The sequence below is a fragment of the Erythrolamprus reginae genome, chromosome 1 (genome assembly GCF_031021105.1).
Source record: "Erythrolamprus reginae isolate rEryReg1 chromosome 1, rEryReg1.hap1, whole genome shotgun sequence".
NCBI classification, from domain to species: domain Eukaryota; kingdom Metazoa; phylum Chordata; class Lepidosauria; order Squamata; family Dipsadidae; genus Erythrolamprus; species Erythrolamprus reginae.
The window spans coordinates 139729991-139743823 of record NC_091950.1 but is presented as its reverse complement, the minus strand read 5'-3'; the positions used below and the strand labels follow the sequence as shown (position 1 = coordinate 139743823).

General features: G+C 39.0%; 1 protein-coding gene across 3 annotated transcripts in view; it reads right to left on the bottom strand.

Annotated features, from left to right (window-relative positions):
- SYT7 (synaptotagmin 7) overlaps positions 1–13833 on the bottom strand; it is a 320744-nt gene that overhangs the window by 72367 nt on the left and 234544 nt on the right. The window contains exon 6 of one of the 3 annotated variants that reach the window (XM_070767163.1): positions 13045–13413. The exons of the other annotated variants lie outside the window; for them this stretch is intronic. Coding sequence (XP_070623264.1) covers positions 13045–13413 — 369 coding nt within the window. The remainder of the gene's footprint in view (positions 1–13044; positions 13414–13833) is intronic. 3 annotated transcript variants of the gene reach the window in all.

Here is a 13833-nt window from a genome sequence, read left to right as displayed (position 1 = left end):
ATCTCCTCCTTATTCTGGATCAGACACAACAGCCGTATCTGGGAAATTTAGTTTTCAGTAATAAGGCTCCTGTTATATGTTTTATTTAATAGAAAGTTGCATGGACAATGAGCCCAGTAAGAGTGAACCAATATTTTGTAACATTAATATTCTGCACAGGGTGAGATTATGAATCAGACCACGTCATCAGGAAATGCTACCAAAATTAGCTACAAATTCTCTCCAATCCAGTTTTATACAGCTGTATTGCTGAGAATTGATTTTTTTGGGACTTGCACTAAAATTTTGTAGTGGAATCCCATGTCATAAGAAGGGTGCTTCTTCTTATGATTCCAGCCTATGACAAGAGGGGGGAAAAGAATGGAGGTTTATATTCATCTTTTTTGGGATGTGTCTCAAATTCTGAGCTTGCTGGAGTAGGAAAAATGCTTTTGTGGGTTTGATCAAAGAGCAACTTTCTATATGCAGCAATATTGAACGTTGCCATATTAAACCTTGAACCCCCATTATAGGCAGGCTAGGGAGTGTAACTTCTACTTTCCCAAAGTTTGTTAAGCACCATCTTCTCAGAATGAGAAGCCACATTTGCAAATTGTACATTTCTCAGAAACTATTGTGTAACTCATGTTTTTGGGGAAAGGGGGAGAAACTCTTCAAATAGTATCAATCTATTTAAAATTTCAGTAAAAACTTTAAAGAGTGGTTTATTTCTCTTCTGTCGTTTGGTGGGTACGCATAGAAACCTAGAGATTCTCAAGGGAGCTTTGTTGTTTGGATTAGAGATGAAGCAGGCAATTCCCAAAATAGCTAGAGGTAAAGCAACTCATTTTCTGAAGTGCTAAAGCAAGATTGGGGGCACATTTTTGTTTTGATTCTTAGACTGATTTACCATATGTTTGATGAGATATACATTCAGGAGTGTTCAGTCTGGCAGCCATTTTAAAAATTAATGAAATAAGAAGAGGAGTCTGCAGCTGGGTGACTGAGATAGTTCATAATATCTAGAAGAACATCTCTGCCAATGTTAGTTGTCTATCAGAAAAGGAAAGATTTCTATGTGTATTTTATGCTGCCCTAACTCCTCTCAACCTTCCCCATGTTTTTGAGACTTTCTCAGGCTGATCTATAAAATGCTTATGTATCTTACAGCTGCATAGAAGGAAGCAAGGAGAATATAGTTTAAGAGATAGGAAAGGCACCTTAACTCTACACTTGTCCTTCAGAATACTTATAATGAGTTATTCACACATAAAAATGTAATGGACAGCTTGCTCTATCTTCAGGGGCCTTCTATACACTTCAGAATCTAAAGTGATACAAAGGCTAAAGTGCTTGTTCTCACTTTCAATAATAGCCAAAGACAATCACAGACTCCCAGACTCTTAGTTTCTCTGTGCCTCACTGTTCCACAACTGCAGTTAAAAATATGTCATCTCACAAGCCCAGTCACATTGTTTTCATTAATGATTATTTTAATTCACAAATGTATATGGCTCTGCATATCTTCTGCATCCCCTGAGTTTGAAAAACCAGGACCTTAATTTGAGGAGCTTGTCTTGCTTCCAAACATAACTGTTAGGTTAACAGAAGGGACTGTAACAAATAATGACAGGGATGCTCTTTGAAACAAAGAGTTATAAAAAACCTTTATGTGCCATGCCACAGGCTTAGCCATTTTGACTCCCGAATCCTTCAAAATGGGAAGCATTCTTATTATCTTGAGAGTGGGTTCAAAAAGGAGCATTAAGTCTCTGCTTTGTTATGCCTTTTGACAGATGGGATAATCAGAAATGTATACAGTATTCCAAATGTGGGCACACCGTAGGGTTATCCAAAAGCATTATAAGATTGGCACTTTTATTTCTAAGCTGTTCTCTAATGATTTCTAACATGGAATCTATATTTTTCATACACACCACACACTGAATTAACATTTTCATTGGGCTTTCCACTATTAATGACCTCAACTTCTTTTTCCTGATGACTCAGACTCTTTCAGTGTATAGGTGAATCTATGGGGCCTCATTGAAGTTAAATGGAATTGCATTTGCATTTTGGCTAACTATACACCCAGTTGTCAGAGACCCTTCTGAAGCTCTTTGCAATCATTTTGGTTTTTATCACTTTGGATAAATTTTAGAGGAGTATTGGACTGGGTTGGACCAAAACCTACACAATCTAGCATTCTGTTCCCATATTGGCCAAAAAGCAAAGAGCAAATTTGCACAGGTTGTAGCTATGACATAGAAACAGTTTTGGCAGTATGAACTGACCATAATGTGTACCCTGGATCTTAGTTATGTCTTGATTTATTTCATTCCTAACATCAAGGGACTAATTTACAGTAGCTTAAATACATATTTTCCTTGCAGTTATGATCTATCCTTAGCTTCATTTCATTTATTCCAATTAAAGCCATTTTCATAATAATGATACAAAATATTTATAGAGAATAGATCAGCCTTTCCTAAGCAGACTTTCTTAGATATATTAGACTGCAATGCTCATAATTTTCAGCAACCATGTTAATTAGGTTCATCACACTGAGAAGGCATTAGATTAATGGGATAGAAATTGAGACATAGGAAACACTCTGTAGAATTGATGGGTTGAGAAGTTGAAAGAGAAAGTTTTGTTATGTAGACATTGCCCCAAAGATCATCCTCTCTGAAAACAATAGTTTTATGAATTGTTGCTTTATTTTACAAACACTACTGGCATGACATACTCAGATCTATTCTTAGTTTTCTGTTAATATACATCACCACAGGGAATGGAAAAGATACCAGTTTTTCTTTCCAAGATCTGTCAGAATGGAGAATTCTTTGGTATTCATGAATGAACTTCTAATTGTGCCTGGTGAATTCAAGACCAAGGGCATCTAAAATTCAGCATTGGTTGAGCAACAGGTGGAGACAATGTAGGGATTACTGTAATCACATTTAGCCCAATTCAAATTTTCAAATGGTGTCTGCTACATGCAATATACAGTATAAACTGATCTGTGAGTCTGCTTTTTCAGATTTCTGTAATAAGAATTTTAGGTTTGATTTATTCGTTCTATGAAATCATCTGATTCTGCAATCACTAAAACTAAGGGTTTGCTACTTACAGTTTCCTGTTCAGATTGGAAAGCATTTGACCTTATACAGTATCTGCTAACACTTGGAACAAGTCTTACTTCCCTTTGCAAGGATTATTCTACTGTTCGTACTAACTCAAAAGCCAGATGTTCTTGTTCCAGATGGAAAAAATATGTCAATGTTTAAAAATTAATGCCCTATTATATATTTGAATTACTATGGCTGATTTGAACTACTGTACTGTATTTTTCGGTGTATAAGATGCACCTTTTTCCTCCCTAAAAGAGGCTGATAATTTGGGTGCGTCTTATACTCTGAAGGTAGCTTCCCCCCCCCCCCAGCCCTTACTAGCTACTATCGATTTTCACAACTCCTACCTTGCAGGCTTTGTTTCTTTCTGCGAAGAATGTTTTCCAAGCATTTTGCAGGGTTTTTTTCATTACTCTAACTTGCTCTGAGCAAGTTTCTTTCCAGCCCTAACCAGATGCTAACGATGTTCCCAGTTTTTACCTGCTTGCAAGCTCTTTTATTGCTACTCTTTAAAAAGAAGAATGTTTTCCAAACCCTGTCTTTGATTTTTTTTTCATTCTCTGTTTGCTCCAAATCTTTCTTTCCAGCCCTAACCAGGTGCTAACAATGTTCCCAGCTTTTACTGGCTTGCAAGCTCTTTCATTGTTACTCTCTGCCAAGAATGTATTCCAAACCCTGTCTTTGTAGGGATTTTTCATTACTCTAACTTGCTCTGAGTAAGTTTCTTTCCAGCCCTAACCAGGTGCTAATGATGTTCCCAGTTTTTACCTGCTTGCAAGCTCTTTAATTGTTACTATCTGCAAAGAAGAATGTTTTCCAAGCCCTAAGTTTTTGTAGGGTTTTTCCCATTGCTCTACTTACTCAGACTGTTTCTTTCCAGGTGCTAATGATATTCCCAACTGTTACTGGCTTGTAAGCCCTTTCATTGTTACTCTCTCAGACAAATTTTAATAATTTGTCCCCTTAACAAGGGGACAAAATAATATGCTGAAGCTGACCAAACTAAGGACACTAGCCAGATGAATACCTGGTAAGCAGATTCTTTTTCCTATTTTCCTCCCCAAAAACATAACCATAATCATGGTTATGACCCCAATATATAGTCACAAGCAAAAGGTCTAGGAATTTAGAGCATCTTTAAGATGTGCAATAAGAGGTGGATCTTCTAGGTATGTTCAATTTTCAGTATTGAACTGTGCAGTAATTGGAAAAATTGGTATTTTTTAGTGGAATCTTATGTGATGCATTCCTTAATAAACTTTCATAATATGTTTGGATCATGTGTTATTTTTTTTAAAAAAATACATTGGGAAATGAGTCAGCTTTTTCCGATTGACCCTGAAGGCTTTTCTACTGAATGGCTTTATTCCATGGATTTGTTTTTGTTTATCCTGCCTTGTGTTTTAAATCTGTAAACGAGGGGTGTCAGACTAAAGGCCTGGGGGCCAGATCAGGTCTACTGGGTGCTTAGATCTGGCTTGTGGGACTGCCCTAGAAACAGTGAAGGACCAGTCTGTAGTTCTTCTGCCAGTGAAAATGAAGCTTGAGAGGGCCTCATGTGGCCCCTCCAAGCCCCATTTTTGCTGGCAGATGGTTGCAGGAGGCTGTTGCAACCAAAAACTGCAGAGCACTTGGGCTGCCACAGGTGCCCCCAGCATGTGTGACATCATGCTGACCACACTCACCCAGGCCACAGCTCACCCAGCCCCCAAAGTCAGACACAACCTGATGCACCTGTCAATGAAATAAAGCTTGACATCCCTGCTCTAAACTGTCTTAACTGCTGTCTTTTTAAATCATCCTAAGAAATTTATTAAATAGAAGATGTTAGCCACTAACTATTGTTAGCTACATAACAGGCTACCAAAATTAAAAGAAAACTGATTTTAAAGCATTTACAACATTTGAGAAAGCTGAAAAGTTTTGGCAGCAGAGAGATAGCAAGTTCCCTATTCATTGTATGTGAATATAAACCATGTCATATAAATCATGTCAAGTTCACATTTAGTTCTCAGTGCCTGTTTTTCTCAGTTACTAATTACTACATTTACTACCACATGGGAACAGACTGCATTTTGTTTCAAATGAATTATACATTCAGAAATACCATGTGATATAGACTCCTGGAAGACAATGAAGAATTTCTGTTTTGGAATTGGAAAACTTTCTGCAGGACTTGAAACCTTCTCCCTACATCAGGGATGTCAAATTCAATTTCATTGAGGGCTGCATCGGGGCTGTGGTTGACCTTGGGAGGCCGGGTGGGTGTGGCCAACTGGGTGAGAATGGCCAGCTTGATGCCATTCATTGGGCATGGCTGACTGGATGGGTGTGGCCACCTGGGTGGGCAGGACCAGTTGACACCACTCCACAAACTGCCGGCATGTTTCCTCTTTGCATTGGAGCTCCACCCCAGAGCACCCAATTTGCATTGAAATATATTGAAAGAAAATGCAGGGTGTCCCGCATAAGCCCCGCCCACAGTGTGGTAGTAAAAAGTTTGGTAACCCTTCACTGGGTATGGGCATATCTTGTAAATACAGAGGGGAAAGAATGCAAATGGAAATACAAAGGCAAATCTCACCAGGATCTGTATTCCACTAAAAAAAACCATTGGTGTAGCAAATTGCTCACTGTTTCTTGGCTTTAGAATAAAGCCTACCAAGTATTCACTGACAAGGGAATATCTGCTATCAATAATTTAAGCCTTGTTGTTTGCCAGCCATCATGCAATGATTTCCACCTACCAGATGACAACAACGTTCATACGACAATATCATATTCAGCTGCACATCCTTCAGGTGAGGTGTGGCACATTCAGAATAGCAATTCATTTGCTGATCCCATTCTATGAGTACGTCACCTTTTCCAATTCAAAGTAAGCCAGTTGGCAAGATTTATTGTAACATACTGAATTTAGAAAATGAAGCTCACTCAACTTATGGGGAAACATGTAACAATGAAGAGGGAAAGCTATTCTGACATTTTATGACTCTTGTTAATCTTTTCCCAGATGTCCTGCTTCTACATAAAAATTAGCAGAGAGATTGACAAAGGCAAGGAAGGAGATTCTCCAAAGAGATTCAATTTGCCCATCTAGCTGGAACTATTTATTAACACCATCATATATTACAATGTACAATATGTACATTCAGATCAAGAATGGCCAATAGCTAACTGTCCTAATGTCATCCTAGGCTGCGTTATATTTTTTATAGGTACTGATCAAAGGGAGATCATGAGTGTACCTTCCCACTTCTATGTCTGTGAACAAGATTAAGTGTTTGTCATTAGCATTAGCTGAGATCCATTCTTATACTGGTGTTTAAGTTTCCATTTTCTAGATAACTTTCATTAAATTATTATAAAGATTATTCTGTTTCCGGGTACTCTCAATTTCCTTGCTAGTTTTAATGAAAGAAGTTGTTATAACTAATCCACTTTCTAAAGAGAAAAATGAGAGATTGGCTAATGTTTAGGAGTTTTTCTTTTAAAGAGGGAAAAAACTAGCAACACCCAAAGCAAGGGAAGGGGTGGGTCTATGGTGCTGCTTGAGATTCATTTGTGACATTTGTGAGATCCTTGTGAAATAATGGATTAATTAGCTTTTCTCTTGTCCATTTACATTGAACAATTGTTCATTGTTTATACCACAGATTTTATAACTGGTGTACTATTTTAGGGTACTTTGGATTTAGTCTGGCGAAGAGACGGACCAGGTGTGACATGATAATAGTGTTCCAATACTTGAGGGGCTGCCACACAGAGGAGGGAGTCAGGCTGTTTTCCAAAGCACCAGAAGGCCATACCAGGAATAACGGATGGAAGCTGACCAAAGAGAGATTCAACCTGGAAATAAGGAGGAACTTTCTGACGGTAAGAGCGATCAACTACTTTCAAACGGAGATTGAACTACCATTTATCTGAAATGGTGTAGGGATTCCTGCTTGAGTGGGGTTGGACTAGGTGACCTACAAGGTCCCTTCCAACTCTAATTATTATATTATTAATCTAATCTAATCTAATCTAATCTAATCTAATCTAATCTAATCTGATCCTTTGATTGTTGTTCTATTCTGTACAGGGTTCACCAGAGAGTAGCACTTGGGTCTGGTTAGTTCTTGGTTGGGAGATTTTAGAGAATCCCAGAGTCTTTGGCTAGATTGGATGGTTGAAAAACATCCTTGACAGTAAAGGTGGCAAAGCATTTGCTTACTGTTGCTAAAAAAAACCAATACCCAACAAAAAAACCTGCCTGAGTGTCACTGACTTAAATGAGGTTTTTAATTTTCATTCTAAATATGTAACATATAGAATTCTTTTTAAAAGGTGCAGATGTGATCTTTGTCACAATGAATATTTTGCCTGCTGACTATAGACAGCAAGGCCTTATTATTTCAGCCTCCTTCGGGCCTGGAAAGGATAAATACATTGACACTGGGTACAAGGAAACCCAGAGTTCTTTTTAAATCATACAGAGGAATCATTGAGTCTGTCATCTGCACCTCTATAACTGTCTGGTTTGGTGCTACAACCCAACAGGACTGACACAGACTTCAGAGGATAATCAGAACTGCAGAAAAAACAATTGCTACCAACCTGCCTTCCATTGAGGGCCTGTGTACTGCACGAGTCAAAAAGAGGCCGGGGAAAATATTTACTGACCCCCTCGCATCCTGGACACAAATGTTTCAACTCCTACCCTCAAAACATCGCTACAGAGCATTGCACACCAAGACAACTAGACACAAGAACAGTTTTTTCCCGAACGCCATCACTCTACTAAACAAATAATTCCCTCAGCACTGTCAGACTTTTTACTAAATCTGCACTTCTATTTCTACAGGTTTTTCTCATCATTCCTGTCATCCTTTTCCTCCCACTTAGGACTGTATGACTATAACTTGTTGCTTGTATCCTAAGATTTTTGTTAATATTGATTGTTTCTTCATTGCTTATTTGATCCCTATGACAATCATTAAGAGTTGTACCACTTGATTCTTGACAAATGTATCTTTTTCTTTTATGTATGCTGAGAGCATATGCACCAAGACAAATTCCTTGTGTGTCCAATCACACTTGGCCAATAAAAATTCTATTCTATTCTATTCCATTCCATTCTATTCTAAATATAAACCTAAAGGTATTAGCTTTTCTTCTGTTTGGGCTAGGAGAGTGAGAGTACTAAAAAGCTGTAGCTTATTGAGAAGGAATATCAATTGGGCTAAATAGCTTGTTTTTATTTAATGGAAGCTTCCCACCCCAATCAATAAGCAAATGATGTTGTGCAGAGAGGACCACAATCCCCCAGAGCTCAAATGAAATCTATCTATAAACAAGGAACCATGTAAATGAAGAGAAAGCTAGAGGCACTTTCTACATAGGGCTTTGACCTCGTCACTTCTCTTAGGCGAATTGAAATGCTTGGGCAAGATAGACAGATTTCTATTGTCCCTCCCTCGGGCTTTACCTGTCTCAATAGAGCCGGGGTGGTGTAGTGAGTAGAGTGCAGTACTGCAGGCCACTAAAACTGACTGATAGACCTGCAGGTCAGCAGTTCAAATCTCATCCCCGTCTCAAGGTTGACTTAGCCTTCCATCCTGGTTGGCTAAGGACCCAGATTGTGTCGGCAATATGCTGCCTCTGTTAAAAAGTGCTATTGCTAACATGTTATAAACCGCCTTGAGTCTAAGGAGAAGGGCGGCATAAAAAAAATCGAATCAATCAATCAATCAATCAATCAATCAATCAATCAATAATAAATAAATGCAGCAAAGCCTTTGTAGGGCCATTCCACCATTTCTCTCAAAATAGAACAGAGGGCCATTGGCTATTAATTTGTGTACTGTAGTCCTTTTAAATAAAGCTCCCCAAGAAGGAAGCAAAAATGAGGAGGGAACCATGCTTTCTTTTTTTTGTCACTTCCTCATTAATTGGAGAGGAAGAGTTGCTCAGGCTATCCAGCTGGAATTCTCAAAATTGCTGCCTTAAATGATTGTAGGCTTTTCTCTGATGGTTTTTAGATGTTGAACTGATTGGTTAGGAAGTAAAAACACTGGCTCTGTAAAATTTTATCTCTATGCCTCTCTCTATATATCACTATCTCTATCTGTAAGACAAGAGAAACAAAAATGAATAAATGAATTTGTTCCACAGTTCTTAAAGGCCCTGTCTAGCACTATTTATCATGTCCTTTCAGTCGCAGACAAACACATTTTACTTTCCTTGTCCTCTTTAAAGTCTTTAAAGTCATTTTTGGACACTTCTTCATCTTTTGGTTATTGTTTTTTTTTTGACTTCTGGATTTTATCATAGTCTTATTATTTGAATGCTGCATTTTATGATATCTTGTTTTTTGTAAACTGCTGTGAGCTTTCTTTCTTTCTTTTATTTTTTAATATATACTTCTGAGAGCACCACTACCATCACTATCACTATTGGAGTCCATCTGTGATATTAGATTAATACTAGAGTTGGAAGGGAGCTTGAAGGTCATCTAATCCAATCACCTGCTTAAGCAGGAGTCACTACGCCATTTCAGACAAATGGCTGTCCAATCTTCTCTTGAACGTCTCAATTGTTGGTGGTCTCACAATTTCTGCAGTCAAGCTGTTCCACTGGTTGATTGCTTTCACTGTCAGAAAGTTTCTCCTTATTTCCAGATAGAATCTCTCCTTGGTCAGCTTCCAACCATTATTCCTTGTCTGGCCTTCTGGTGTCTTGGAAAATAGTTTGACCCCCTCCTCTGTGTGGCAGCCCCTCAAGTATTGGAACACTGCTATCATGTCTCCCCTGGTCCTTCTCTTTGCCAGACTGGCCATGCCCAGTTCCTGCAACTGTTATTTGTATGTTATAGTCTTCAGTCCCCTAATCAACTCTAGAATTTCAATGTCTTTTTTTGTATTGTGGCGACCAAAATTGGATGCAGTACTCCAGGTGTGATCTAACTAAGGCTTTATAGAGTGATATTAGTACCTTTCTAGTGAAGGAGACAGGAGGTTCCAAATGTGATAAATGACATAAAAATAACTCCCTACAAATTTCATTAGCATAGATAGAAAAACAATTCTCCCTAACTCCAATCATGGAAAACTATTTAAGGTTGATATCGATAAAAACCATCCCAAAGAAAACATATTGAGTGGCGTGCCTAAAATTGATTATGTTGTATATACGGGTATCATGACTTTGTTGTATTGATAAATCATCATAATGTGCATCTTTCAGCTAAAGACTGGAAACACTGCTATATAAACCAATTAAATATTGGACCCCCACTATTGGAAATCTTTCACAAAAGTATTTCAGTGCAGCCTCATTTATGCACAATTGAGTTCAATCTCTCTCCAAAATGTCTATTCCTAATTCAAGCTGGACGGATCAATCCGTCCAGCTACATTTTTCTTTTGTTAATAAAAGGAAAAATCTAGCCTTGGGGAAAAGCAAGATAATGTTGTCTCCTGTTCCAACAACCACAACAAAAAATCTCTCTTTTACAGAAAATGTCTATGAAGAATAGCTGCTATCTCTGTTGCACTAATAAAGCACTTAAGAAATGTTTTAAATGTAATAATTAATTTAAAAAGAGCTAGAAGTAATATCATTAAACACCGATTTGGATAAGATCCTGCCCTGAAAAATATTTGCCAAGCTGTTCCCTGAAAACTTCAGAATATCAGATATTACTACCAATGTTATATTGCTCAAATGCTGATGTTAAAGTTAAAATATTCTACTAATATTTGGCCAAAATATTTTTTTTAAATGAAAAGCCTTTGCACATGACTTTGCACACGGATGTCCATGTGCCGCCTCTATGTTGGTTGAGGCAGGCAGGATTCCCTTGGGTACCATTTGTTGGGGGTCAAGGGAAAGGGAGGGTTTTGCCTCCTCTTTCTGCTCAAGATCCCCATGTACAATTGGTGGGCCATTCTGTGACACAGAATGCTGGACTCAACGGGCTTTGGCCTGATTCAGCATGGCTCTTCTTATCTTCTTTGATATCTGTGAGTAATTCTCTATTCTATTTTTCTTCTAAATAATGTTTTCCTTCTTCTTAACTTTCTTCTCACTAAACACATTAATTGCCTCTGATTTTTCACAATTTACCTTTCAATCCTGCTACCATTCTCATAATCATTATGTTTATTTGCAAGAAAGTTTGATAGACATTATGCTATCAAGGGTACCTCATCACTGTCTTTTAGCTCTATTTGGGAATATATGAATATCTAAAGAAACAGCAATTATTAGTAATAAACACTATTCCTATACAGGTATAATACATTTACCAGATGTTTCTACTATGGTTCTGTTTCCCTAACACTACAGACACAATTTCAGATAATTTCTTGCAATAATGTTATAAAGCTGACTAATAAAATATTTTTAACAATCTTGGACCTGTTATGCTGCTTTAATTTCATGCACCTTGAAACATAATTCACGAGGAAAGGTTCACTAAGCAATGTATTGTTGGCTAAACCAATTATCTCTGTCTGTATGTGAATTTTTGATCTCAACTATTCCTGACTATCAGTGCAAGAAAGGAGAATATATTACTGCTAGTATTATATAGTTGTGTTTGTGTTATATTGTGACCGATGTGCAGCTATATGTGAATATAAGTGTAGTGTTCAGCTGCTGGAATATAAAATACAACTTATAGATTTTTGCAGGTATGGAAACACAGAAAACAAGTACACACATGTCTATGTACTTTGTGGTATTTACATACTCCACAACCCTGCTTTGCTATGTCCTATTTAGATTAAAAGATAAGAGAAAGAATATTGTACAGGCAAACCAAATGTAAAGGATAGTTAACGATACCCCATTCCAAAGAAAATAATGGATTTTGTCACACCTCTTGATAAGGGAAGAGAAAAGCTTTGGATTCTTTTTCCAGGCTTGGAATTTAGAAACTGTCATCAACAGGGAAAGTATTGAAAACAGATTAAAAATAACGGACACTTCAAGCTGCTCTGATAAATCTTCTTTTATAACTCACAGCAAGAAGGATGGGCAGGATGTCATGATTAAGAAAACCAAGACTGTTTGTGAAGGAGAGTGAGCGAAGCATCACTTTTGGTTTGCCAGCTCTCCCGTAAGGTCAGTGCACAAAAAAGATTTTCCCGTTAGCACTTAGTTTTCTTCTCCTTCCCACTCAAGGCAAAATTATTCCAGGGAGATCAGGCAGTTCAAATCCCTCAAGAGTCAGTGGCATGGGTCTGTCCTTTATCAGCAGAGGTGAGCAAACTGCATTTCACAGGCAACTGCAGACTTGTGGCTCTAGCTTCTTCATTCTTCTAGCCCACCCCCTCCCGCAGCCCCCAATTAACTTCTGAAAACTTGAGGATGTGATACAATTATACATTTCCGCTGCAACACCCCCCCACCCCGTGTTGCTCAAATGATGCAGAAAATTACATTACCCAGACAGATAATAAATTAGAAGATTGTCTAATTTGACCCTTATTCTGAGACCTTGTTCTCCATTATTCTAAACACTTTACGAGGTACTTGTTTTCTGAGAGGACTGCAAGTCTGTATCTGTGGCTGTTAAGTGAAAAACATTGGAAGATTTTCACTGAGCATTTTAGAGAGGTGAAAGAAATGAAACTGCATAAGGACTAGAATCGTTGCAATAGGAAAGAGTCAGAAAAACCTCCTCCTCTGGAATTAGGAAGTGTCTTTTCTGTACCGAGAGAATTGACTCTTCCGCATTCCACAATTACAAGTTCTGAGGAGTTTAAAGGCAGAAGTTGCTTCTCAGCAAAGGACAGACTAATAAGGCAGGCAAATTATCGGCTTGTCTGCAATCAGCTTGAAGCTAACTGCACCGCAGTTATCAAAGTGGACATTCACCAAACAGAGCAATAAACAAATGCAAGTCACACAGAAAGAAAGTGAAAAGAGCAAAGAAACTTACAGGAAAGATTTCATATCCAAGCCTCGGTTCCGAATCTGCCCCACCATATGATCCCAGCTCCCAGGGTTGGAGCGGCTACGGCCACCAGCTGTCCTCTGCTTGGAGCCAGCGGAGGTCCCTTGCCGTGACTGCCCACTCCGACAGCCCCGAGGGTTGCCAGTGGCTGAGGAGGAGTTGGTGTGGGACTGCAGGTGACCCAGGCTCTGGCTGGTGGTGGGCTGGCTGTGGCTGGGGTTCTGATGCTGGCTGAGTGGCTGTTGGAGGCTTTGCTGGCGCAAGAGGGTGCGCGGGCGCTGGCATTTCGGGTCTCCTGCTGAGGTGGGGATATACTCAAGGGTAGTGGCTGTGGACATGGTGGAATCCTCAAAACTTACGGAGGTGGAGGGCAAGGAAAAGGAGAAAAAGGAGAAGAAGGTAAAGGGGCAAAATTGGAGGAAGGAAAAGCAGAGTGTTAAAGAGAAGATGCCCCAGCACAGCATTCTCTTAGCCAGGCATGGTTGGAAGCGACCCCCTGTCCTTGGGAGCTGTGCCTCTAATTCTGAATCTTTGGCAGGGTAGGGCCCCTGCCTGGTGGCCATTTTGCACCCTTCCATGATCGCAAGATCCTTCCCAATCTTGGGGTTCGGCATGACAGCGCTCACAAGCCTCTTCTTTTCCTTCTCCCAAGCTTGTAAGGAGAGTCAGAATGCCAATCCTCATTTCAAAACTAATTAGACCACTTTCTGAAGTCCCTGGTGCCTGGGCTGGGTTGCTTGTGACACGTGACACATTCCACAATTGCTTTCCCTA